This window comes from Bos javanicus, chromosome 11, assembly GCF_032452875.1.
Source record: "Bos javanicus breed banteng chromosome 11, ARS-OSU_banteng_1.0, whole genome shotgun sequence".
NCBI classification, from domain to species: domain Eukaryota; kingdom Metazoa; phylum Chordata; class Mammalia; order Artiodactyla; family Bovidae; genus Bos; species Bos javanicus.
The window spans coordinates 44,442,291-44,466,792 of record NC_083878.1 but is presented as its reverse complement, the minus strand read 5'-3'; the positions used below and the strand labels follow the sequence as shown (position 1 = coordinate 44,466,792).

General features: G+C 57.4%; 1 protein-coding gene across 1 annotated transcript; it reads right to left on the bottom strand.

The window, feature by feature from the left end:
* Window positions 1-1,715: 1,715 nt before the first annotated feature.
* On the bottom strand, window positions 1,716-23,697 carry EDAR (ectodysplasin A receptor). Its single transcript, XM_061432515.1, has 11 exons — window positions 20,647-23,697; window positions 19,969-20,091; window positions 19,370-19,551; window positions 14,846-14,931; window positions 9,147-9,233; window positions 7,756-7,884; window positions 7,601-7,675; window positions 7,421-7,493; window positions 6,604-6,763; window positions 5,394-5,454; window positions 1,716-3,953 (listed from the first exon to the last, which is right to left on the bottom strand). The coding sequence occupies exons 1-11, from the start codon at window positions 20,731-20,733 to the stop codon at window positions 3,631-3,633; spliced, it is 1,386 nt and encodes a 461-aa protein (XP_061288499.1). The 5' UTR covers window positions 20,734-23,697; the 3' UTR covers window positions 1,716-3,630.
* Between the last annotated feature and the right edge of the window lie 805 nt (window positions 23,698-24,502).

The window sequence follows — 24,502 nt, the reverse complement described above, 5'->3', positions numbered from 1 at the left end:
CCAAACACTCAGCAACACCAAGCTCCACCTAAACCTCTAAAGGACGTACCTCAGGAGGAAGCAGAGTGGTTTCAGAAATTCTAAAAGGCGAGATGAAATGACAAAGAAAATGATAAATGAGTGAGACTCAACTCTGAAGCTCTGTATTCAATGTGCATGAGGGTGCGCGTCTAAGGGGTGTTGGGGTATGGGGAACACAAGGTGACACAGAAAGAAAACAGAACTCCTGTTTCTATTTTTAATGTTCTGCTGCTGCTTAAAAGTATTTTTGTTCACATTTAAAATTCTACACACATGTAAGTGCACAGGGAGCGTGTGTTGGAACACACAGGTGTGCCCCCGCCATGGTCTCACCTTCAGTGACTCCACAACTGAGCTGAGGGTGGGTGACCCTCTGTGCCCCATTTCCCAGTCCCTCGTCTAAAGCAGTGAGCTTTCAGTCTGTCTGGGCTGCTCATTGCAGTCACCAGGGTGGGCTTTAAAGAGTCCTTTCCCTCCCCCGCCACCATCGAGTCTGAATTAACTGCCCTGGGGTGCCCTGGAGGGTGTGGAAGTGCCTCTAGTCCTTCTAAGCTTGACTGCTTCCCCGCCAGGATGCTGGTGAGGCTGGTGTGTGTGGACAACCCGCCAGGATGCTGGTGAAGCTGAGATGTCTGGATGGCCCCGCCAGCCTCTTGGCTGTGGAAGCGGCAGGTGGGCTAGAAATTGCTGTGACCCTGAACACAGCCCTTCTGAGTCACAGTTTATTCATCTAGATGAGCCTGTGCTGACAGCTTCTGGGTTGCCGTGTTCAGGTTCAGGACACAGTGTGTGTGTGTATCGTGATCACACAATAGGTTCTGTTTGAGTATGGGGGCAAGAGGCATGGTGACCCTGCACAGGACTCTTGAGGAGATTCCAGGTGGGAGGACCCTAGGCAGCAGAAAGGACGGCAGGCAGGTGGCCGCCCCAGGCATCTGCTGGCCATGCTCAGGCCCTACGGTCTCAGGACACCAGGGACCCTGCCAGGGTGAGCTATCTTCTTGCTGGTGGCACCAAGGCACAGGTCCTGTCTTGTAGGAATTCTCAAAAGCTCTGTTTGTCCCTCTGGTCTTTACCTGCTGTCACTGTCGCCCCGCCGTGGGCCCTCTGCTGTGTCATCACAAAACTCCCTGAGCCCCTTCGGTCCTCGTGCAGTGCCCTGCCCTTGTGGTATCCACGGGCGCCTCCTCTGTCCCCTTCTCAGGCCTCCTCCTCCTGTCCTGCTGTCTCTTTAGAGCTGGTCTTCCCTGAGTTAGGCCTTCCCTGATGGCTCAGACAGTAAAGAATTCAATCCCTGGGTTGTGAAGAACCCCTAGAGAAGGGAACTAGAGAATACTCCAGTATTCTTGCCTGGAGAATTCATGGACAGAGAAGCCTGGCAGGCTACAGTCCATGGGGTTGCAAAGAGTCAGACATGACTGAGCGACTTTCACTTCCCCAAGTTAGGGAACCGCCGGGTAGCCTGGCTGGACAGAGATCACTGGAGCGGCAGTGCCCGCCTGGGCTCCTGCTCCAACCCCTTGGCTCCCACTGATGAGGAGGCAGCCCTTGTTGGGGGGACAAAGCCAGATGGGACTCCCATAGCACATCACACACAGGTGACAGCCAGGAGCAGAGCCACAGACCTGCCTACCCACACCGCCCCCAACCCCCGCCCCCGCCCCCTCCCCCAGCCAATCCCTGGAAGCCAGGGGTCTTCTTGTTATTAGTTTATTGAAATTGTAAAACATAATAAGTTATATAAACAGACCTAGACACAAACATTGACAATGAAGATTCCACTGGCCAGGGCCCACAGCTCTGGCCAAGGTGATTTCTGAGTGTGTTTATTTCAGCAGGAACAGTGGCTGTGGCCATACAGGACAGCAGGGGGAGCCCAGCTTCGCTCGGTGAGAGTCCTTGTAGACTCAGTGATCTGAACCCATCATGTAGGCTCAAGCCCTCCAGAGTGGTTCCTGCCTGGGTTTGTCTCCAGGTAAGCAGATGACGAAGGACTGAGTCACTGTCAGGACAAACTCCCTGCACATGGCGGGCTGAGCCCCCAAGACAGGCCTGGCACCGCCGGCCCTGTGGCCGCCTGCTCTACCTCCTCTGACGTCCGCAGCCTCAGAGAAGGTGGCTTCAGCAGCAGCAGCAGCACAGAGCTGGGATTGTGCCAAGGGGCCACGGGGACTGAGGGTAACCAGGCTGTGTGTGAGTATGCCCTGAGGGGCACAGCAGGCCGACACCACAGACAACAATGGTGTTAAATGGCCACATGTTCTGCGTTCACGGCCGGAGGTTGCGTGCCGCCCTCCGCATACACCTGGTTTCCTCCCCAGAAGCATTTGTCAGTCATGGGACTTGTCATTTCACAAAAGTATAAGCCAGAGACTGGTTTCAATTTAGGAACAACAGGGTCAGGTCTGTCCCTGGGGGCTGAGCAGAGAATTCACAGTTAAACACCCTCAACCTGCCTGATCACCCCTGGTTCCTGGTTCTGGCCACAGCAGATGTCCTCAGAGAATTTGCCAGAACAAGGCTGTTAAGCCCCTCTCTCAGTGTCTGCCGGACACTTAAAGTTACTGTGAGAACTCAGTTCTGTTTTCATTCCTGTTTCCCCTACAGCTCACAGTGCACTCACATCCGTAGAAGGCCTGGCATGGTCTCCAGACCTCCTTCAAATCTGCTCACCCCAACTTTACTTTCTCTGACTTAGAATCACAGAATAACCTATTTGCAGAAGAGAAGCAAACTGAGCCCTGGGAGGGGAAGAAATCGGCCCCTGTTGGCACGAGCAGACCAGGTCCCCATGGCTACAGACCCCACGTTCCCTGAGGGGCTCAGAAGGCCCACGAGGCACATCCCTGTCCAAGACCCTCTGGAGCCTGAGGGTTCCATGGCTGTTTCCCTTTCCAAGCAGAGCCAACCCCTCATTTCTGTTTGAAGCAAACAACTTGTGTCCCTGAGCACTACTGCCCCAGAGGGTCCAGTCCGCTCGAGAAAGAAAGCAGAGGCAGTTCAGGGACCCCGGGTCCTGAGGCTGGACTTGTGCAGCACTGAGTGAAGCCAGGAGGCTGCCCTTGATTGGACATCCGTGGGAGGCAGGCATCCTGCAGGCGGAAGGGCCTCGGGGACAGTGAGCCCGGGGTCCCGCAGGCGGTGCAGACCCTCACTGAGCCTGGAGCGGGAGGACGTGGTGCCTCTGCAGCCTTTTCCCAACCTCAGAGCTGCGTTCCTCATGGGGCGCCCCCACGCCCCCCCCAGGGAAGCAGCTCCCCCAAGCTGTGCCCCCGTTCCCACACCCCCTTGGGCTGTGTGCGGTCTTCCAGAAAAATATGTCCCCTGGGGCAGTGAACTCCCCACAGGACAGATAGGCTTCACTGTGTCCTCCAGGCACCGCTGGTGCACGCCGGGCGGTGCCGACCGCATCCATGGAGGAGCAAGTGGGGCGGGCCAGATAGATGCACACAGACCCCGCACCTGGTGAGGCCAGTGTAACCTCATGTCCACACGGATCTTCTATCTGGTTAGACTGGGAGACAGGCCTGTGTCCTCCTGTTCCTCGGACCAGCGAGGTGCCCCTGGTGTGCAGAGGAGACAGCCTAGCCTTGGGGACTGCGGCCCTGCTCAGGATGCAGGGGGTGGCGGGGCAGCAGGTGGCGGGACCCCCACCCACTCCAGGATGTCCGCACACAGGGACTCTACAGCGTCCAGCCGCTCAATCTGCACCAGCTTGGTGAGAAGCTCGGGGATGCTGTAGCCGGCCGTACTGATGCGGTCAAACAGCTGCAGCCCGTCTGTCATGCCACCAATCTCGTCCCGCTTGAGCCCAAAGCTCTCGGCCAGGTGGCGCCACGTCTTCACCACCGCCTTCTCCGAGTTGTACGTGGCACTGAGCATCCGGCTGGTCTTCTCCAAGCAGTCGAAGGGCAGCTCCGTGGGGCTGAGGCCTGAGGGACAAAGAGCCACGTCAGACGTCAGCAGAAGTGTGACACCCTTGAACAGGATTTATAGAACCTTTTTTAAAATCGTAAAATATAACACAAATTGCAGAAATCCACAAAGAATGCATGCTTCAGGCGAACAACTCCTGGGACACTGCCAGCCACACTCGAAGCCTGTCCATTCCCCTGACCCCAGCAGCTCCATCGGACGCAGCCAACCTAGTCAGGTGACCCTCCCAGTATCAGGTCCCTTTAGGGGACCAAGGTCATTCTTAAAAGGTGCTCCAAGGACAGTCCTGCATGGGTCACCTGAGCCACATCAGTGCCCTAGCGGTCCTTGGACCCTGCTATATGTTAGACTCAACCAGGAAGTGTTCACTCCACGCTTTCCCCTCTTCCTCCTTCTAAGTACAGCTGAAAACCCACCAACCAGCACAGGTGGAATGCTCTCTTCGCAAGAAGAAAACAGACAGTATCTGCCTTCATACAGTGAAACGCCATAGGACAACCCTGGTGCCGCTCCCTCCAATGCCAGCAAAATGGGACAGGAGCCTAGGCGTCCACCCCCGGAGGCCAGGCAGGGACCCTGGCTTTCTCCTCATCCAGCAGCTGGTCACAGGCCTCCCTGCCACCACGGTGTTGGTAGAGACCACTCAGAGCAGTGGATGTCTACCCATACCCCTGCACAGGTTGGGCTCAAAGATCCACAGCCACCTGGGGGTGACAGGGGCACCCCTCCTTGACTCAGGTATGTCAGAGGAAAGCAGCCGCACAGAGGGTTCAGATGAGACCCCGAGTCTCAGAGTGTCATGTGAAACTGTTCCAGTTTCAACAGAGAGTCACTCATCATGCCAAGAACCAGGAAGACCTCAAATGCATGAAAAAAGACCATCAGTAAATGCTGACAAGGATAACAGAGATGTTAGGTTATCTGGCGAGGATTGTAAAGAAGTCCAAACCCATGCTTACCACATAGTAAATAAGGATAACATAAAAAACAAGGATAACAGAGATGTTAGGTCATCTGGCGAGGATTGTAAAGAAGTTGTGATCAAAGTACTTCAACATGTAATTACAAACATACTTGAAACAAATGAAAAAAGAATAGAATACCTTAACAAAAGATAGAAAATGTAAAGGAGAACCAAATGGAAATGTTGGAACTGAAAAAGGTAACAATCAAGATTAAAGCTCAGTGGATGAGCTCCATGGCAGAATGAAGAGGGACGAGTTAGTGAGCTGGACGGCAGAACAGACATCACCCACCTGAACAGCAGAGAGAAAATAAACTGAAACACACGTCCCTCCACACCTCCATTGGCCTGCCCCTAGTCCCCACCACCCAAGCTGATGAGCAACTTGGAAGGCGGTTCTTCTCAGCCTCTCCTGGGACACCCAGAGTGCTGGAGGGTCCCTGGGGAGTCAGGGCCCCACACCTCCCCTTACCTTCCACAACACCACACACACTGGCATACACATCCAGTATCTTCTTCCTTCGACTCTGAATCTGTGAAAAAAGTTAGTGAAAGTCGCTCAGTCATGTTCAACTCTTTGCAGCCTGCCAGGCTCTTCTGTCCATGGGATTCTCCAGGCCGGAATACTGGAGTGGGTCACCATACCTTCCCCTAGGGGATCTTCCCAACCCAGGAATTGAACCAGGGTCTCCTGCATTGCAGGCAGATTCTTTACCAACTGAGCTACCAGGGAATCCCAGAAAAAGCTAAGAGAGTATGAATTTTCACAAAGTGGGTGTCAGCAGCACAGGCCCACGTCTTCCATCTCCAAGTCAGCGGGGCCCCTTCCTGATTCCGTGTCAGAAATGCTGAGCTACATTCTCGCCAGAACATCAGTCACATTCACAGAAGAAAGCCCTCCCCGGCTCGGCGCCCTCAGTGTCCACGGGGCTTCTCTGCTCCACTGGACATTCAGACTCACAGACAACCAGAGGCCACATCTGGCTTCACTGGCTTCAGTCTCTCCAGAAGGACAGACCTTCCAGCCCAGCTCACCAGGGGGTATGGGTGAGGTTTCCACAGCCACAGAGCTATGCAGCCCTCTCCCTGCAGGGCGGGCAGCTGGGGGCCTGGCAGGGGGGGCGGGTGCACAAGGCCCCTTGGAGCCACCCTCTTTGGACAACTCCACAGCCCCCACCCCCAGAGGTCAGTGAACTGGGCACCAGGGCATATTCCTGTCAAGATCCGACCACAGCAACTCCAACTGGGCACCTTCACTGTGAGCAGTGATGCCAGGGGCAGAGCTAACAGGCCCAGGTGGGGACAGTGACCCCCCCCTGGTGCACCTTGGCCCCCATGAGGGGAACGCCCAGCCTCTGGGCAGCAGGCTTGTGTGTGTGTGTGCACGCACATGTGCATGTGTGTGCCCACATGTGCATCTTGTCTGGTTGGACCTATTCCAGTACATTTACAAGGGACTCTCCTGTCTTGTGCTGTTCCCGGCAATTTAACCTTTTTTTCTCTTGGCTCACTATTTCTTCATTTCTTCTCTCAAGCTGTATGACGAGAGACCTAACTTCCCTGTCTTTAGTCTCAGATTCTGAACCTGTCTTCTGCTGGGGCCCAAGGGAGAAACCCCCAGAACTGGCAAGGTGCATTCAGCAGAAGGCGGCGTTTGTGGGGGAGTTGGGTGTAGGCCTTACCCCGGCCGCCCGGGTGGCAGTGGCTGACTTGTCCCTGGCCAGGTGGACCAGCGACAGCAGGCACAGCTCCGGGGGGCCCTGCCCATCTGGGGCCGGCTCCTCATCGCTGTCCAGGCTCCGGTTCAGCAGCTGCTCCTTCTCTGATGAGGCGTCGTTCTCGCTGCAGAGACAGGACCATGGTAAAGGGCACCGTGCCAGCCGGCCTGGCCCGCTGCCCCAGGGGTGGTGACCGTGGGTGCAGAAACCTGTCCCTGCTTTCCCTAGCTTGTCTCTGCTTTCCCTAAAGGCTCGGGCACAGACTGTGAGGTGGAGAGACGCCACTCTGTGGGCCCAAGTCTGCACCGGGCAGACGGGCTCCCGCAGCACCAGGTCTGGCAGATGCCCAGAGTGAGGGGGAGCCCCTTTGAGAAGGAGAGGGGTTCGGGATACCCACAGGAGGTAGGCTCCAGTCACACCCTGTCCCTTGCCCAGGCCATGGCCCTAGTCATGCCCCCAAAATCATTCCACTCGGATGAAAAACAACCTATAGGCACTCTGCTTGCTTCCTGTGGTTTGGCTGAAGACTAATTCAAGAACAAAGGACCGTATGTGCTGGTGACTAGGTGACAGAGACCCAGCCCCACCCAGTGCCCACTGGAGGCCGAGACACGGAGCCAACAGCCAGCGGTTTCAGGTCCCAGGGCAGAGCAGGCAGGGGCGTGGGCACTGAGGACCCTGGGCCACCGCCCCCACCCTGTGTCCCCCACAGGCCCAGCTCCCCTTCCTGCTCGGACCCCAAAGACCCCCCCAGTTCAGCCGGGCTGCCTCCCTGACTCACCTCTTAGCCGATTTGGCTGGAGCCGCTGTCAGCTTCTCAAATTCGTCCTTCTCGGAGAAGATCACCACGTTGTCTGTGGGGGTGGGAGGGAGGGGGGGTCAGGGCCCGGCCTCCTTAGGGGTTGGGGGGCATGCTCCAGCCCCCCACCTCCTACTGTGGGCTCCAGGGGCTGCTGCCCACCTTTGGCCTCTTTCTTCTCCTCTTCCTCGCTCACGGGGGCTTCTGGGCTCTTCACGGGGGCGCTGGGGCAGCAGGCTGAGGGGACAGGGGGCATGAGTGGCCAGCTGGCATCAGGGGGAGGGGGCTGGTGAGGGGTGTGGGGGGCGGGGCAGTACCTGGGGCGGACGGCCTGGCCTTCAGGATGTAGAACATGATGATGAGGACGATGGCGACGGCCATGGTGAAGATGGTGGACATGGCAATGACCAAGGCGGTGGCCAGGTGTCCTTGGCCTGAGAGCTCTGCTGTGGTCGGGAGAGAAGGCCATGCCTCAGGGATCAGGCCCCCCTGCCCCACCAGGCTGTGGCCCGGTAAGCAGGGGCCCTGCCACCAAACCCTCCAGCAGACCATTGGAATTCAAAACCCCGGCTTCGCCCGAGCACTGAGCCCTGTACATCTGCTCTGGCCGTCACATCGGGACCACCAGTCCAGCCCACGCTGGTCAGCAGCAGCAGACCCTGAGGGTGCTCTCTGGGTGTCTGACATTGGTTCTGTTTCTTTGGGTACCCAGCAAGTGGACTGGAGGAAGGGGGGCCCACGAGCTAAACCGTCCTGAAGACAGTTTAGTCCAAGACTTTTTCCCCGCAAAGCCAGGTAGAAGCATCACCTCCAAGGGTAGGCTCTCGGGCTGGTTCCAGCATCTCATGCGGCCTTGGGCTCTGTGTGATCAGGGCCCACCAGCTGAGACAGCATGGGGACCTCCCCTTTATTCCCCTGCTCAGCGCCCTGCCCGCATCTCCCTAGGAAGGGAGACCTGTCCTGATTCTCTGAGGGAACGAAGCAGGATCCAGCCCCCCACCCAAATGGAAGGGACCCCATCCAGGTGTCTGGACCTCAAGGAAGTCTCCCCGCTTTAAGTGGGCAGTGGGCACGTGTCCCCCGCCACCCAGGTGGGGTGTGTCTGGAAGCAGATCTGAGTGGGCCTGGTGTCTTCCCCTCGTCTGTGGGGTGCCACCTCTGTCCTGAAGGAAGTGAGTCTAGAACCTCAGCAGAGGCCCTGCCCTGATGCTCCCCATGGATGAGGGCAAGGGTCCAGCTGGCAGGCTGTGCCCTGGGACTCTGAAGGTGCCTAAGCCCGAGACCTGGGCCCGAAGGTGCTTTCAAGCCGGGTGGAGTGGGAGCACTGCGAGGGAGGGCCCAGCACCCAGTTTTGCTCCAAGAGAAAGTGAGGTCAGGGCCCTGCAGCCCCACCCCTGAGGACTTAGGGGTGAGTAAAATGTGAGGTCAGCAGGTTTACTTAAAGCCATCAAGGCTCATCTGAGTCAGGCCCAAAGCCCAGGGGAGCTGACGTCCCTCCAGCCCCTACCTCGTGTGCCCGGATCACCAACGTGGTCGCCGTGACCCCAACATCTGTGGAGGGACTGGTCCCCTCTCACAGAGAAATCACTAACTCCCAGTGTGGTTGTCACGTGAGGGAAGTGAGGGAGGTGGGAGGTCCCGTCCTGCTAGTCGCCTGTCTCCCCTCACCCCCAACTCCCGCTGGGGCCGGCACCTGTGCCCCCCTTACCTTTGTGGGCGAGCTGCGGCGGGGATAGGGTGCTGCTGCCAGGCGTGCGGGGGAAGTTGGCAGAAACTCCCGAGGAGGCTCCCACACCTGCAGGGACAGCAGTGACCGATCGTGGGTCCCTCAAGAGACCCCCATTGCCCCAGCCTTGGAGACAGAGCGCAGGCTGCAGGGGGAGCCCTGGCTCCAGGGACCCAGAGTCCTCATGAGGAAGATCCTCATGAGGAAAGGGCTGGGCCGGCAGTACCTTCATCCCCGAGAGCCCCTGACCTTGCCAGCTCCTTGCTTCTTACACTGGACACATAGGGTCACACCTGCTCAGTCCAAGATTCAGACTTGGTCCCCACGAGCAGGTGAGGGGCAGGTGTGCACGTGAGTTTGGGGGGACACCAGAGCGGTTCCTTCCATTAATCAAACAGGAATGGAGTGTTAATACTTTTAATACACACTCACGATCAAACATTGGGAAAACATCAGAACATGAGAGAAGCGAAAGGTTCACCCACAGCCTTGAGGTCTAGAGTTGACATTTTGATGGATTTTTCTCCAGGATTTTCCTTTGAGAAGTTTCCAAAATAGTTGTGACCAAGTGGTGTTAGAACAGAAATGAAGTTTCCTTCCCTTTAACCGTGATTCATAAACTCAGCTCCATTGTAAGAGGTGTCTCCCAGCAAGGGTGACTTGAAATCTGGTTCTGTGGTCAGCGGAGCCACAGGCAGGCTGCCCTATCAAGTCGCCCGATGGTGGGCCTTTCTTAGGCAGGACTTGAGGTTTGGGGTTAGTAGGGAGGATCTCATTTTGTTTACCATCCATGGGGTTGTGAAGAGTCGGGCGTGACTGAAGCAGCCTAGCACATGAGGTCTTGTTCTCATGTTTCCTCCTGTCTTGCTTTTCTCTCTGGGTCTGGGGACATTCGTGCCACAGGTTTGCCTGAGTGGGGACAGTGAGCCCCATGTCCAAGGCCGGCCCCCCTGCCTTGTGGGACCTGGACCTGGGCAGTGCCTGGGGCCTCTGGGGAGAGCAAATTTCTACATCACAGCTCCAGGGGTGGTGGCGGGGAGACTCCCGGCTGAATCTTCCACACCTCTGTCTATGTCCAGCAAGCAGACCGGGAACTGATCTTCTCGCCTTTTAAAGCCAGCAGGAAACTACAGATACCAGAGGGCGGAGGCCAGGAAGGATAGCAGGCTGGGGACTGCCGCCAAGTGACCATGCTTCTGTTAGAAAATGAACTGTGTCGGAGAGCACTGAGGGGGCGGGGCGGGGCCCTCCCAGCAGATGCTCCCCCACACCAGGATGGCCTTGCTGGGGGTGGGGGCACACAGTCCCCCCAGCCATGTTCCCCTACCAGAGTGGCCTTGCTCATCCTTGGAATGCTGCCAGCTGGTCTGATGTCCGGACCAGAGGCGTCTTGGCTGGAGATTTTGGCTCCTGTAGCCCAGCTCCTTCACCCTCTGAGCACCTGGCCTTTGCCCTTTGCCCTCCGTCACTGTCGGGGCTGCCCCCAGCTCTCCACACACAGCGGGGAGGCCCATTCCCCAGGCTGCCTGCCTGCGGAAGGCAGGCCTTTGGGTGAGTCTTAGCGCTCCTGACAAGAGGGCGGGGCTGAGGGCGTGGGGGCCACGGTGGGCCCTTCACACCCCCCGGAGCCTGGGGCGCTGAGCTGCCAGGGCCGCCCGGAGCCCATGTAGAGGCTGCAGTGAGGGGACAGCAGGTGGCGAGGCGGTGTGGGGAGGGACCCCAGGCGAGTCTCTCCTGGGCTCCCGCGTGTGTCCAGAGCCTTTCCCCCACCCCACCCCCCAGTTGACGACGCATCTCATAACTGAAATGAGATTTAAGCGGGACTGAATTGATTCTGCCTTCTCTCTCAGGGCAGCTTCAAGCACCAGCCAGTTTCCTCTCAAAAGCAGACTGTTCCCTGGGAACCAGGCCGACCTGTGTGTTTGAGGGACTTAAGGCAGCTGAAGCCGCATCTCAGGAAAACAAACGCCCATGGGCTTTGTGTGTGGGTGTCTCTCGTCTCTGTCTGTTCCTGTCCCTTTCGGCTGGGCTTGCCCATGGGGCGGTGACAGGCTTGGGGACACAGACGTGCCCGGGCCTGTGGTCTAGAGACAGCCAGAGCTGCCAGCGGCCAGGCTTACGAAACGCCTTTGCCCCCGACAGGCAGGGCTGGCACACAGTGACACATCCCTGTGCCCTCGGGTGCCTGCGCCCCATCAGGTGGCAGCTGGGCCTCTGCCCCGATTTGTGGTTTCCCAGGGGCCTCCAGCTGGCATTGCCTGCGCAGCTCTGAGCCCCTCACGGACCCAGGGGATCAGACACAAGGCCTGCCCTGAGCACATCTGACAGTGGAGGATGCTGTGTGGCTGGGGGGCACCTCTGTGGGAGGAGCCCTCAGGACAGCCCTGCTGGACTCTGCGCGGCCCCGTGAGGGCTCACTGGGCATGGGTCTTCAGTGTCGCGGGGTTTTGGTCCATCCAGCACATGTCTCCTGGGCTGGATGCTGAGGTGAGAATGTCCCTAGGTGTTGGGTGGTCGCCAGGTCTGTCCCCCGTCCACAAGGCTTCCTCTTGGAAGGAAGGAGCTCTTAAGGACCAAAGAGAGGCATATTGTAACAGGGGTGGGCAAGGCCAGAGAGCCCAGACAAGGTCTGTCTGCAAACAGAGCAAGTTCTACTCAGCAGCGATGAGTCAGGAGCTGGCTGGGGGTAGGGTGGGGTGGGGGGCAGTGAGCTGTCATCCACTGTCCTCTGGGGTCTTTGAGTACCAGGCACAGGGCTGGATGCAGGAGTCACTAGGGCCCCTGGTCTGTTAACCCTCGCAGGCTATGGGCAATGGTTTGTATTAGAGTCCAGCCAGGGCTCCTCCATGTAGGTAACAGTTTGGATTTTTAAAGACACTTTATGGATTCTTACAGGGTGGCCCTGGTGCAGAGGCTGAGGCAATAGCAGAGCCGTCAGGGCCTGGCTGCTCACAGGGGATGCATCTCGGGCCCCGGGATCTGCTGCTATGCCCATGACAGGAGCGAGCAGTAGATGTGCACAACTGGCGGAGAAATTCAGTCTCATCAACAGCTGGTATTCAGCCGGCCGTCGGGGCCCAGGCGTCACCTCCTCATGGTACCACTAGGGGGCGTGAGGACGGACTGGCTGGTGCTCCTGGACTTGGCTCCAGGCCTCCTTCCCTGGAACGGCCCCTCCTTGACCCCGGCCGGAGAGGAAGGTGCCTGCTGCCCTGTCCATGCAGCCCACAGGCCGTCAGGCGATGAACTTGCCCTGAACCGGGCTCCTCGGGCACCTTCTTGCCCACAACGCTGGACGGGCAGGTGGATGAGAAAGCTGTGCCCAGTCAAGGATCTCCCCAGGAGTAGACGCTGTCACAAGGCCCCACCCTGCACTTCTCCAATGGTCACGGCACACCGGGAAGGGGGAGCAGCCCAGGGCTCCGGCCTCAGGACATCTTCTCAGGGCCTGGCCGCTCCGGCCCTGAGATGTGGGGTCCATGCCACACTCTCTCCTGTGATCTGTAGGGTCCACTGTCAGCAACCTGGGGTGTTGGGGGGCTGACTTCTCAGGGGGCCAGCCCAGGTGATCACGTCCAACCAGAGGCAGCATGCAGGTGGGAGGGGCTCGAGACCCCTGACACTGGGCCCAGGTGGGCAGCCCCGGGGCCCAGAGACCTGACTGACCCCTGGTTTTCCTAGAGTGGGCCTCCTGGCAGCTGGTCAGTTGGTCACAGTCAGCCTTTCAGGCCTGTCTGCTGACCCTTGAGCAGGAGCCCAGGATGGAAGGTGAGTGCAGAGGGAGGGGCAGAGCCCATCCTGGAGACCACAACCCAAGCAGGCTCCACTCCCCACATCGGCCTGTGAAGCTTCACTGAATGAATCGCCCCATTTCCCAGATGGACAAACAGAGGTCAGGTGACTTCCAAGGTCGCCAGTGGGACTCCAGGTTCCTGAACTCGGCCTCACTTCCTTGCTGACCTCCTTCAGGACCAGATCCTGTGAGCTCACTCCTGGGGGCCTGGCTGGGGCTGTTCTTTAGATAAGCCGTAAATTATGGGCTGAGCCGAGGACTCTCCACACAATGGGCCTCATGTTGAAGGAGAGAAGGGGGCTCCTCCCAGGCTGAGAGCTCTCTGGCTGCGGGTGTCTAGCACGGTCTCGCCTGAATAAGGACACAGGCCCCGTGACCTTTTAGATGAAGGCCCATGGGGAGGAGCTGCATGAACCCCACATTCCATCCTTAGTGGGTAGGGGTGTTCAATGTCTTCCAGGACAGGATTGCATGCCAGAGCTCCCTGGGACAGGATCGAAGCCGGCCACACCACGTCCTGTGGGCAGCCCCAGGCCTCTGTGTGTTCAGTTGCTTAGCCTGTCCGACTCTTTGTGATCCCATGGACGGCAGCCCACCAGGCTCCTCTGTCCATGGGATTTCCCAGGTAAGAATACTGTAGTGGGTTGCCATACCCTCCTCCAGGGGATCTTCCTGACCCAGGGATCAAACCTGCATCTTTTGTGTCTCTTGCATTGGCAGGCGGGTTCTACACCACTGAGCCACCAGGGAAGCCTGGGCCTCCTCTAATTTATGAATTAATTAGCATGATCGATGGACGTGAGTTTGAGTGAACTCCAGGAGTTGGTGATGGACAGGGAGGCCTGGCGTGCTGCAATGCATGGGGTCGCAAAGAGTAGGACACAACTGAGCGACTGAACTGAACTGAGCGTCTTGCTGGGTGGGAATGTTCCGCTTTAAAGACCCACAAACTGTCCTTCTCAGGTTCATCTGTTTAAGGACTTTGGGAGGGAGGGAATGCCTTCCATGCAGGCATCAGTCCTGCCCCACAGCCCCCGCTGCCCGTGGCCCTGCCATCCGGAGCATCTCTCCCAGAGGATCTCAAAGCAGGAAAGGCACCACTGTCTCCTCTCGCCCTCCTCTCTTCCTCCTGGTGCTTCAGGCCCTCCTAACAGTCTTGTCTCCTCGACAAGATACTGTGAGAAGATGGGGAGGGCAGGGTCTCATGGAGAACCAGGAGGGCAGGGCCCCCGTGTGGACCTTGGAACTCCCGTGAGTGGGAGGGGGGCCCCAGTGCTGGACCGGACTCCCCCTTCCCTCCCAGTCGTCTTGTCTTCCATCTGTCCACCTGTCCCACCTCATCCATGTCTCCCGACCACAGACACAGGAGGCCATCTGCCACCTTCTCTGAAGCAGGGGGCCCCAGCCCTTCCTCCTAAATAGGCACCCACGAGCATCAAACCAGAGTTAGGGTAGGAAGAAGGCAGCCAGAGGTGAGGCCAAACCGAGGGCCTCAGTGTTTATGTCACGTGCCCTGTGGTCACTCTGCAGGCTTCCCTTCAACACACGTTGAAACATTGCGTGTGAGAACTTACCACTGCTGAGCACTTTGCAGTTCTCAGCAAAACACCTTGGTGCTGTGGGTGTTTGCAAGGATCGTGAGAGATGGATGGTTCAGATTTTAGCGCCCCCAGAAAACTCAGGCTCACAGAGGTCCCTCAACTGGTGTCAGCCCCCGTCTGATGTGTAGTTCTACCACCCAACCCTCCCCCGCTCCCAGGGACCTGTTGCCCACCAGCCGGCCCTCGGGAGCATCTCTGTGTCCCCGCTGTCCGGAGCCAGCTTACGGCTCCCAAGTCAGGAGAGGTGTCAGGGTTGCATCAGGACCTTGGACGGGGCAGACACTCACATTCCTTGGTGTTGGGGGGTGCCAGCAGGCAGGAGTAGCATACTAGGCCATAGATGTTCCTCGGTCTGTTTTCCAGCATGTAGTAGCTGTGCAGGCGGGGCAGGGGGGAGACAGAGCAGACAGGTGAGCGGCCCGTTCCACGGCTTATTCTCTAACCATCATAGCCAGGCACGGGGTGGGGGGCATGCCCCAAGAAGGAGGTGTGGCCCCCCCACAAGGGTATAGCCTGCAGCTGGGCAGAGTTATGGGCAGGGGTGTCTAGGAGCTCCCGGGACCTCCTGGAAGAGCTGGACACTTGCTGACTGGGATGGAGTGGGGCTGGCTGGAGGGCGTGGCTGCAGCAGAGACCTTGGCCCTGTCTAGGGTGGTCAGGGCAGAGGGCCTGAGATGCAGCCAGGTCACAACCAGAGTCACCTGCCTCCTCCTCAGGTGAGGGCACCTGGTGAGCTCACGATGGGGCTGTATCTCTCTACCAGAAGGTCAAGGCGTTCAAGTATGGCTGTCCACAAGACTTCACACCCAGAAAGCTCCCTCCTGCCATGTCAGCCTGCCAGCCGTGACCCTGCCACCCCTGGGGCCTTCCCAAAGGTCTGTGCCTGCTTCCACTGAGGTCCCCCAGCCCCCAGAGGACTCTGCCTCTCTGGGCCCGCATCCTATAAACACCCGAGGTGTTCACATCAGGAGATGTCGGTGAGTAAAGAGCTGCTGGCGGTGTTGTCCCTTCATACGACTCAAGATGAAAACTCTCTGCCCTCTGCTGGGTCTCTCTGTGGTTGTTTTCTAATCTCTTGTTTATCAGCTGTGTGCACCTGGCCCCGTGACAGGGGGGTGAGGCTGGGGGGACTGTAGCCTTGAGGGCTGGACCATCAGCAACCCTACTGTGCCCATCACCGCCTGCCCTTCCTCAAGAGCCTTTTATCCTCAGACCCTGTGCATCTTGTAAACAGGAATTAGCCAGTCTCAGAACACCCTCCAGAGGAGCCACACCAGGCAGGTTTACACATAGGCTCTCACGTGCACGCTTTGCTGCTCTGGGAGCCACCTGCAGGAACACCTGCTCAGGGTGCCAGGCCAGCCCCCCACAGCTTCCAAGCGATGGTGGTCGCTCCTGACCCCTCCCCACAGCCTGTGCTGGGCACCTCAGGGAGGTGGGGGAGGGGTCCACGGGGCCAAGGCTCCCACACAGAAGCTCCCAGGTGAGGCTGCTCCCCACCCTGCAACTCCCCTCTATCTTTCTGGCCTCCTAGGGGAGGGGCCTCTGAGCAGTGCCCAGCTCCAGCGGTGTGATGAGCTGAACAGCCCCAAGACCAGGTTTGCAAGGTTCCAGCATGTTCCTCCGGGAGCCCTCTGGGCGTCCTCTAACTGGGCCTGAATTCGACCCTTCACTGGTTTCTGGGGCCTGTGGTGCACAGAACTGCCCAGTTGTTGGGTTTCTCTTTTCAGGGCTCATTTGGCCTGTCCTGGGCGAATGGGGGTGTGAATGCCTGTTCAGCAGCTTCAGCAGCTTTCCCGATCCAATGCCGGGTGCTCACATAGAGCTCTGGGGCCCTGTCTTTCTGTAAAGCCTAGATTTCTCACGCTCTGGTCTATACTGTGACTTTCCCTAGTTCTTTCTTCCTTCTTCTCCTGTTCCTCAAAGGTTGATTAAGATGAGGAGCCCAAGACAAGACTAAGGTTCAGATGGGACCTCTAGAATCTTCTTCCACATCCACAGGGACGTAGCTTCTTCCCAAAGACCTGCTTCCCTGGGGGGCTCCTAGGTTCCCTTTCCCCTCTCTTGAGCAGGCGGGTAGAAGCCACCATGAACCTCACCCCATCCTAGGGGTCCAGCAGGGAGTGGACGCTGTCAGTGAGAGCTTGTCATGGGGGAGGCAACACCCAGGGAGGCCTCCTAGAGCTCTGACCCCCGGCCTCCTCTATGGCCTTTCTCCACACGAAAGCATGTGGACAGCTCACTCTTAAGACGGGGTTTTTTTTTTTTCACCCATTTGACAAATATGGGTCCTCTGTGTCAGAGCTTGTCAGACAGATACCTGGACACAGAAGTCTGCAGCTCAAGAAGTGTGTCTGAACCAAAGACCAGAACCTGGAGAGACTGGAGGTGGGGTCAGTCAACAGCAGAGATGGTGGTGGAATTGGAGGCTCCCTAGCAACATATCTGAACTGAGGTTATTTTCTGCAAGCTTAAGATAGCTCCTCATGTTAAAGGGTCTTTCACTTTCAGTTTGTTTCTCCCTTGGAGGGTCTTTCTGCATTTCCTTTTTCTTATAGACTAATGCCCAGTGCTCTCGTTTGGGTATATTCTTATTTTCTATCTCCTCTTAACTCAATACAGTGGTTCGGAGGGGGTGAATAACAGGTGACAAACTGGCTACAAGATTTGGTGCAGTGTTCAAAATGCTGCTGCTGCCATGACCACCACCATCATCACCTCCACCACCACCTCCATCATCACCATGACCACTGCCATCACCACCTCCATCATCACCATGACCACCTCCATCATCATCACCATGACCATCTCCATCATCACCTCCACCACCACCTCCATCATCACCATGACCACCTCCATCATCATCACCATGACCACCTCAATCATCACCTCCACCACCACGTCTATCATCACCATGACCACCTCCATCATCACCTCCACCACCACGTCTATCATCACCATGACCACCTCCATCATAATCATGGCTACCTCCATAATCACCTCCACCACCACCTCCATCATCACCATGACCACTGCCATCACCACCTCCATCATCACCATGACCACTGCCATCACCACCTCCATCACCACCATGATCACCTCCCTCATCACCTCTACCACCACCTCCATCATCACCATGACCACTGCCATCACCATCTCCATCATCACCATGATCACCTCCATCATCACCTCCACCACCACCTCCATCATCGCCATGACCACCTCCATCATCACCTCCACCACCACCTCCATCATCACCATGACCACTGCCATCACCATCTCCATCATCACCATGATCACCTCCATCATCACCTCCACCACCACCTCCATCATCACCATGACCACCTCCATCATCACCTCCACCACCACCTCCATCATCACCATGACCACTGCCATCACCATCTCCATCATCACCATGATCACCTCCATCACCACCTCCACCACCACCTCCATCATCACCATGACCACCTCCATCATTACCTCCACCACCACCTCCATCATAATCATGACCACCTCTATCATCACCTCCACCACCACCTCCATCATCACCATGACCACCGCCATCACCACCTCCATCATCACCATGACCACTGCCATCATCACCTTCATCATCACCACTTCCATCACCTCTACCATTATCACCACCAGGAAGCCTACACCACTGCTCTTGGCAGGCCTTGGTAGCATAGGTTGTGCGGCCACCAGAGGGAGGCAGTTACCAGGTTACAGGGCTGTACTTTCCACCTCCCAAGGGGAATCTGCTGTCTTGAAGGAAGATTCTGTCTTTCAGGCTAATTGTACTTTGGTTTTTATGGGAAGACTTTGACACATAACAGAATTGTGGGGGAATTATAGGAACCACATGTCTCAAATATTTCTATTGCTGTTCAGTGGTCACTAAGTTATTTCTGACTCTTTGCAACTCCATGCGACGCCCTGGACTGCAGCATACCATGCTTCCCTGTCCATCATCATCTCCTTGAGTTTGCTAAAACTCATGTTCATTGAGTTGGTGATGCCACCCAACCATCTCATCCTCTATGTATTTGTTGTTGTTCAGTCACTAAGTCATGTCCAACTCTTTGAAAACCCAGGGACTGCAGCCCACCAGGCTTCTCTGGCCTTCACTATCTCCCTGAGTTTGCTCAAACTCATGTCCATTAAGTCAGTGATGCCATCCAACCATCTCATCCTCTGTCGCCCCCTTCTCCTCCTGCCTTTAATCTTTCCCAGCATCAGGGACTTTTCCAATGAGTCAGTTCTCCCCATTAGGTGGCCAAAGTATTGGAGCTTCAACATCGGTCCTTCCAGTGAATATTCAGGGTTGATCTTGCAGCCCAAAGGACTCTCAAGAGTCTTCTCCAACACCACACTTCAAAAGCATTAGTTCTTCCCTGCTCAGCCTTCTTTATGGTCCACCTCTTATATACATACATGACTACTGGAAACACCATAGCTTTGATTACAAATATTTCTATTAGTAGCTTTTTACCCTCAGTTTTTTTCCAGACTACTAAAAATACCAAAAATATCTTGGTTTTTCTTTCCTCACTCAACATGTGTTGTCTCCTTTTAAGTATTCAACGCATCTGCTTCATTTGGGTGGTCAGAGATGCTATTATGATGAGGTCCACTTAGGGACACAGACACGGAGCCCAGGTGGGCTGCCCCGCGGGTGGAAGGTGGTGGGACTCCCACCAGGAGACCTGTCCCCCTCTTCCCCCCTCTCCCGGAGCTGGAGATGTGTGACCCTCCTCCCTGCAGGACCCATGCCCCAGAAGGGGATGTGGGCAGGGCGGCAGGGAGCTCACCCAGGCAAGCAGGGCCCACACTCAGCGTCGCGCTCTGTGTCCCCGGGGGTCAGCACCGTGGCGCGGAAGAAGCCCTCGCAGTCCTTGTGGCGCCGGCAGATCTGGTAGCCGCCCTTGGAGAACTTCTCCGCAGGACAGGGAACACAGCCGTAGTCCTCGTCCCTGGTGCCATAGCCGCAGGACTGCCAGGGAAGGATGGGACACAGGTGGGTCAGCGGCTGCATTACCACGACGACCACCACGCGACCCTGAGGTTCCTATGCGCCAGGCGCACAGGCTGCTCCCAGGATCTCCTCTCTCGGGGCGTGGACTGTCCGACCCACAGCCCTCCCCCGTCTGCTCTGAGCCGGAGGTCCCCGCTGCCCCCACCCGTCCGATGCTGCCCCTCCTGCTGGTTCCAGGATAAACTCATCTGGCCAGGCTGACGGCCCTGGGAGTGCACACTCGGCGCGAGGACCCCAAGCACCGCAGCCACATTCAGGTTCCTGGCACTTAGCAGGTGCTCTGTGCAGAGCTCTTCCCAGAGGAGTGCCGTCCACCCCAGCCAGCCACTCGGGCTCCCTACACCTCGCGGGGCCGTGCTCCGGGGCGGGGCTTACCAGGTAGGGCTCCTCCCCTGGCGCGCACTGCGGACACTCACGGCACAGCCCGGTGGTCTGGTTGTAGAACTCATTCTCGCCACAGCTGGCCTCCTCCGCACCGGCCCGGCATACCAGGGACGCCTGCCTCGAGGAAGGGGCTCCTTTGGCCTCCACTCGCCCTTGGAGACCCCCACTGTCTGTGGTCAGCACCAAGTGACCTCAGGAGGTTGTGGTGGAGGAGCCCTGGGGGAGGGACCCCTTCAGCTAATGACCTGGCAATCCTCACCTGTCAGAGGCTCCATCCCAAACGCTTGGCACTGGGAGCTCCCCAGACTCCCCTCAAAGCCTGGGAGGCCCCTTCCCGCAGCCCCCAGTCACAGGTGCCTCAGCTCACCGGGAGCTCGGGCTTGACTTTCCCAGCTCCCGTGGCCTAGGGTGTGGAGCTTGGCACAGGTGCGCTGGGCTGGGCACCACCACAAAGGCTGGGTGAGGGGAGCTCTGAGTACAGTGACTGCCTCTGGCTCGGGGCTGGTCAGGGCTTTGCCCTGGAGAGCCCGGTGAAGGTGGAGCGGTGGTGTGTGATCACTGCATGGCTGCTGCACAGACAGGCTGAGAGGGACATGGCTAGAGAAGGACATGGCCAAATGGGAGCTCCCACTAGGAATACCCTGGGGCACGGGCACCCCGGCTACTTACCAGCAGGACAGGCAGCCAGGCCATCCCTGCGCAGCTTCCCCTGTGGGCCATCCTGTCCCGAGGGGTCCTCTGAAAGACACACTTCATCAGCAGGGGGCTGTTCCAGACCCCAGGTCCTGCCCAGCCTTATGTTCAGTCTGAGGGGCCTCCCGGAAGGTTTTAAGTTGAGCCCAGGCCCGTTGCTCCCTGGTGGCCACAGTTGGGCCACTGCTGTCCCACCAGGACTCGGGGTTTGAATTCCTGACAAAAGCACACCCTGTTCTGATGCTGGGGTAGAGGAGAAGCTTCCAGAATCAACCAGTGACTCAGACTCAAGGTCAGCTGGCCTAGCTAAGTCCCCAAGGTCGCCCCCACCCGAGTCCCCTTGGTGACCATCGTTGGTCACGGAAACCCACAATCCCCACCCGCACAGAGCAGATGGCTTGAGCCACAGCCCTGATGCTCTGGGCCTGCTCCCGTTCTGGGGACCTCGTGTCTACAGTGCAGGGTCCCCATGGCCCCCGGAGAAAAGCGGCCACAAGTCGCTGTAGGGGAAAGCTGGGGGTGAGGGGAGGGTGGGGCAGCCGGACCTTCTCTCTAAACCCGCAGGACTATGCTCAGGAAGGTGTTTGGGAGAAGCACCCAGTGGGATGCTGGTCCCCGCGGGAGGGGTTTGAATCCACCAGCCTCTCAGCCTGGGGCCTCCCCTTGCTAATGGGCTCCACAAGGTGCAGGTGGGGCCGTGAGAGTTGGTGCTTGTTTGTTGTTCTGACGATCCCAGGCCCTCAGCCCAGCGGGTCCCGCTTTGTCTATAAAGTTCCTGACACACACAGCAGGTCTGTAGGGACAGCCACTGGCTTTTCAACAATGACTTTTTGCTGGGGGGGATGCAGGAGTGACCCCAGATTGAGGGAGGCTGTGGGGAGCTATCCCTTCCAGGAAGTAGGGACGTACACCTGAACTCTGACCAGCAGGGAAGGCTGCAAGGTTTGGGGAGGATCCCCCACCACGGCCTGGGATGCCAGGGAAAGAGGCGGCATGGAGACAGGGCCCTGGGGCCCAAGATCTTTCCGGATGGCACCCCTGTTGGCCTGTCTCTCACCCCAGTAGCGTCAGGTGGCTTTGGGGAGGGGCTAGTTTTCCGGAATCTCTTGACACAAATCCTGCCTTCTTCACTCCCCCGCACACACAGTCCTGCATTCAGAACTGTGTTTACGGTTGAAAACCCCGAGTGGACGGGGCCAGATGAAAGCGCCAGCCACCCGGCGGTGAACTCCTGGGTGTTTTCCTTCTAGCTAGGAGCAAGCTGGGGCAGGCGGGGAGTGGGGAAGCGGGCCTGCGCCTGCCAAGGTGGGCAGGGAAGGTGTACACAAAGGCCGGAACTTAGGATCAGCCCGGGGCAGCCCCGGGGTCAGGAGAGTGGATTTCCTAAATTAACAGACCTGGAACCCTGCCAAGGACCAGGCTGGGTTTCTGCCTCAGTTGATTTCTAATTATAGCTGCGCCTGGGAGGGCTTCCCTATAAACCCAGAGGGCCGGTGTAGCTCAGGGCTGTCCAGACTCCTGGAAGAGCAATGTGTGGACGAGAAACAAAATCGAGCCTGTGGTTTCGCTGCATTTCTGTCATCCACAGTGACTCCCCAGGAAGGAGGGCATGTGCGGGGCCAGGATTGCAGCCATGTGGCCTGAGTATCCCCGGGTGCTCTGGAGGGGCTGTGGGTACTCTGGTGACCGCCCTGAGCCCTGGCCTCTCCTCCTGGGTTTGGGAGGGCTTTCTCAGGAGCAGCACCTTCTTCCCAGGTCCAGGATCTGCTGAGGCAGGAGGCTTGCACTCCAGTTGTGGATGTGGAGGTCAACCAGGACCAAGGCTTGAGCCACACTTGGGCCCTGTGGGTGAAGCTGGGCCTCCTGGGAGCCTCCTGGGCCTCACGTGGAGGTCAAGGATGTGGGGGGCTGCTTGGGCGAGGGGGCGCTGGGTGTGAAGCAGTCGAGCTCTCCTCTTCAGAGCAGTGCTGGGCTCCAAGGGCTCAGCAGACCAGGAGCAGGGCCTGGAGTGAAGGTGTTCCTGGAGGCCAGAGATGGCACACTTCCTCTCACCCTGGTCCAGGGACTGAGTCGGGGTTGGGGGGTGGCCGCTCAGGAAGTGTCCTGGCTCTTCAGCCACCAGGGCTGGCTGCTGCTTGGGCTGTGAATCCTGTTGGCAGGACCCGCCTCCAGGGGCATCCCAGGGGTCCCGTCCCGCCTGGTGGAGGGCTTTCCGGAAACCCCAAGAGGTTTCTGGTTCACTGATGCTGCCAGGTGGGCAGTGCCAAGATGTGAGCATCACAGGCACCTGCCAGCCTCAGGGGTTGGACAACTGGGGACATGAGTGAGATCGTAGGACCCACTTTCCTGTGACCCCCATGACAAGACTGGGAGGAACTGGTGGTCAGAGAGAGGCCGAAGATGGAGACTCTTGAGAGGGACCCCAGAGAGATGGAGGGTGAGGGGCTGAATGGGATGCAGGCAGGAGGGGACCACTGAGGGCATTCACACCGCATCTTGGTGAGGCCCGAGGACTCTGACAGGTAAGCAGCCTCCAGTAGGTGCCAGGTGGCGGGTGGTGTCCACATTGTCTTGTGACGTAGGAACCACATTTGTGGAAACACCTGTGTGTAATCGTCTTGAGGTCCAAGGCCTCCCTGTCTCTGCTGGAGGCTGTTCCCTCAGGGGCCTCCTGACTGCACCTCCAGACTTGCCTCTCAGGACAGACACAGGGCCCCAGCTTCTGCTTCTCATTCAGCCTGTGGGCCATGGATGCATCAGGTGGCCATTGGGTGCTCATCACAGGATGTGGGTGCAACACCAGCCATCATCTCTTCCGAGGCTAACAGAGGTCAGGGCTGATGGGCTCTCACATGCAAGCAGGAGTTTCAGGGGCAGGTAGGGGTTGATTGGACAACACAGGAGGCAGCGGGGGAGGCCCACTAAGTGAACAGGGGCTGGAGAAACCCACATGGAGGACCAAGAGGCCACAGAAGGTCCAGCCCATCAGGCCTCCCCAGGGGAAGTTGACAAAGAAGCTGGTTATTTGAGCTGAAAGATTAAAATAAGTGCCCTAGCTTCATTTGTCCATTTTCATTGAAATAATACTCAGAAAATAGATATTCTTGCACACATGGAATAAATGTAATGCCTGAAGTGTGCGTTAACTTTTGGCCCCTTGTGGCTTTGGTACCAAAGGACCCTTGCTAACACAGACAAGCATATCACACAGTCTCAATTCCTGCTGGGCATTAGCTCTTCAGAACCCAGGGAGTCAGGAAGAGCAACGAAACCGTATTCTAGACATTTCTGTTCACATTTCTCTCTTTCTATGTTGCTCAGCTTTTCCTGTTTGCTTTTATTTTCCTACGTGTAGACCAGCGACCACGGTAATTGTCCCCGAGGTGCTGTGCACAGCCATAGCCTCAGAAGGTCCCTAAATTCACACCAGCATTGCCATTATGATTGTCACCCCCGGTTTGGGCTTATTAGAAGCTCCTTGGTCATTCAGCAGGAGCCTGTGTTGTGTGTGCAGTGATGGAAGTGGGGCTGGACCTGGAGCAGGAAGTTCATGAGTTGAATGTGGCCAGAATTTATCCAGCCAGAAAGTTCAGCAGGAGGGCAGTTATGCTGTGCAAACCTCCTACTGTAAGACCTGTGCTTACAGAGTTCTATTCATTTGTTTCACTTAATGCCTCACAGCTGAAAGGATCTTATAACAACTGATAAGCCTGGTGAAGCTTTTAAAAAAGTCTCTACTTTATTGCCTTATCACAATCAAGGGAAAGCATTTCCAGGGTAAAATCAGGAAGGTTGCTTTAACTAAAATACATTGCTTTAGACTACAAAAGGC

Excerpts from the sequence above, each read along its gene's own strand:
- EDAR (XM_061432515.1), bottom strand. The coding sequence starts at position 20,733 with ATGAAGTGTGTCTTTCAGAGGACCCCTCGGGACAGGATGGCCCACAGG. Across the intron at positions 7,676-7,755 it reads GGCCAGGCCGTCCGCCCCAG|CCTGCTGCCCCAGCGCCCCC; the intron begins GTACTGCCCCGC and ends CTGTCCCCTCAG. Across the intron at positions 5,455-6,603 it reads CTGCCACCCGGGCGGCCGGG|ATTCAGAGTCGAAGGAAGAA; the intron begins GTAAGGCCTACA and ends CTTTTTTCACAG.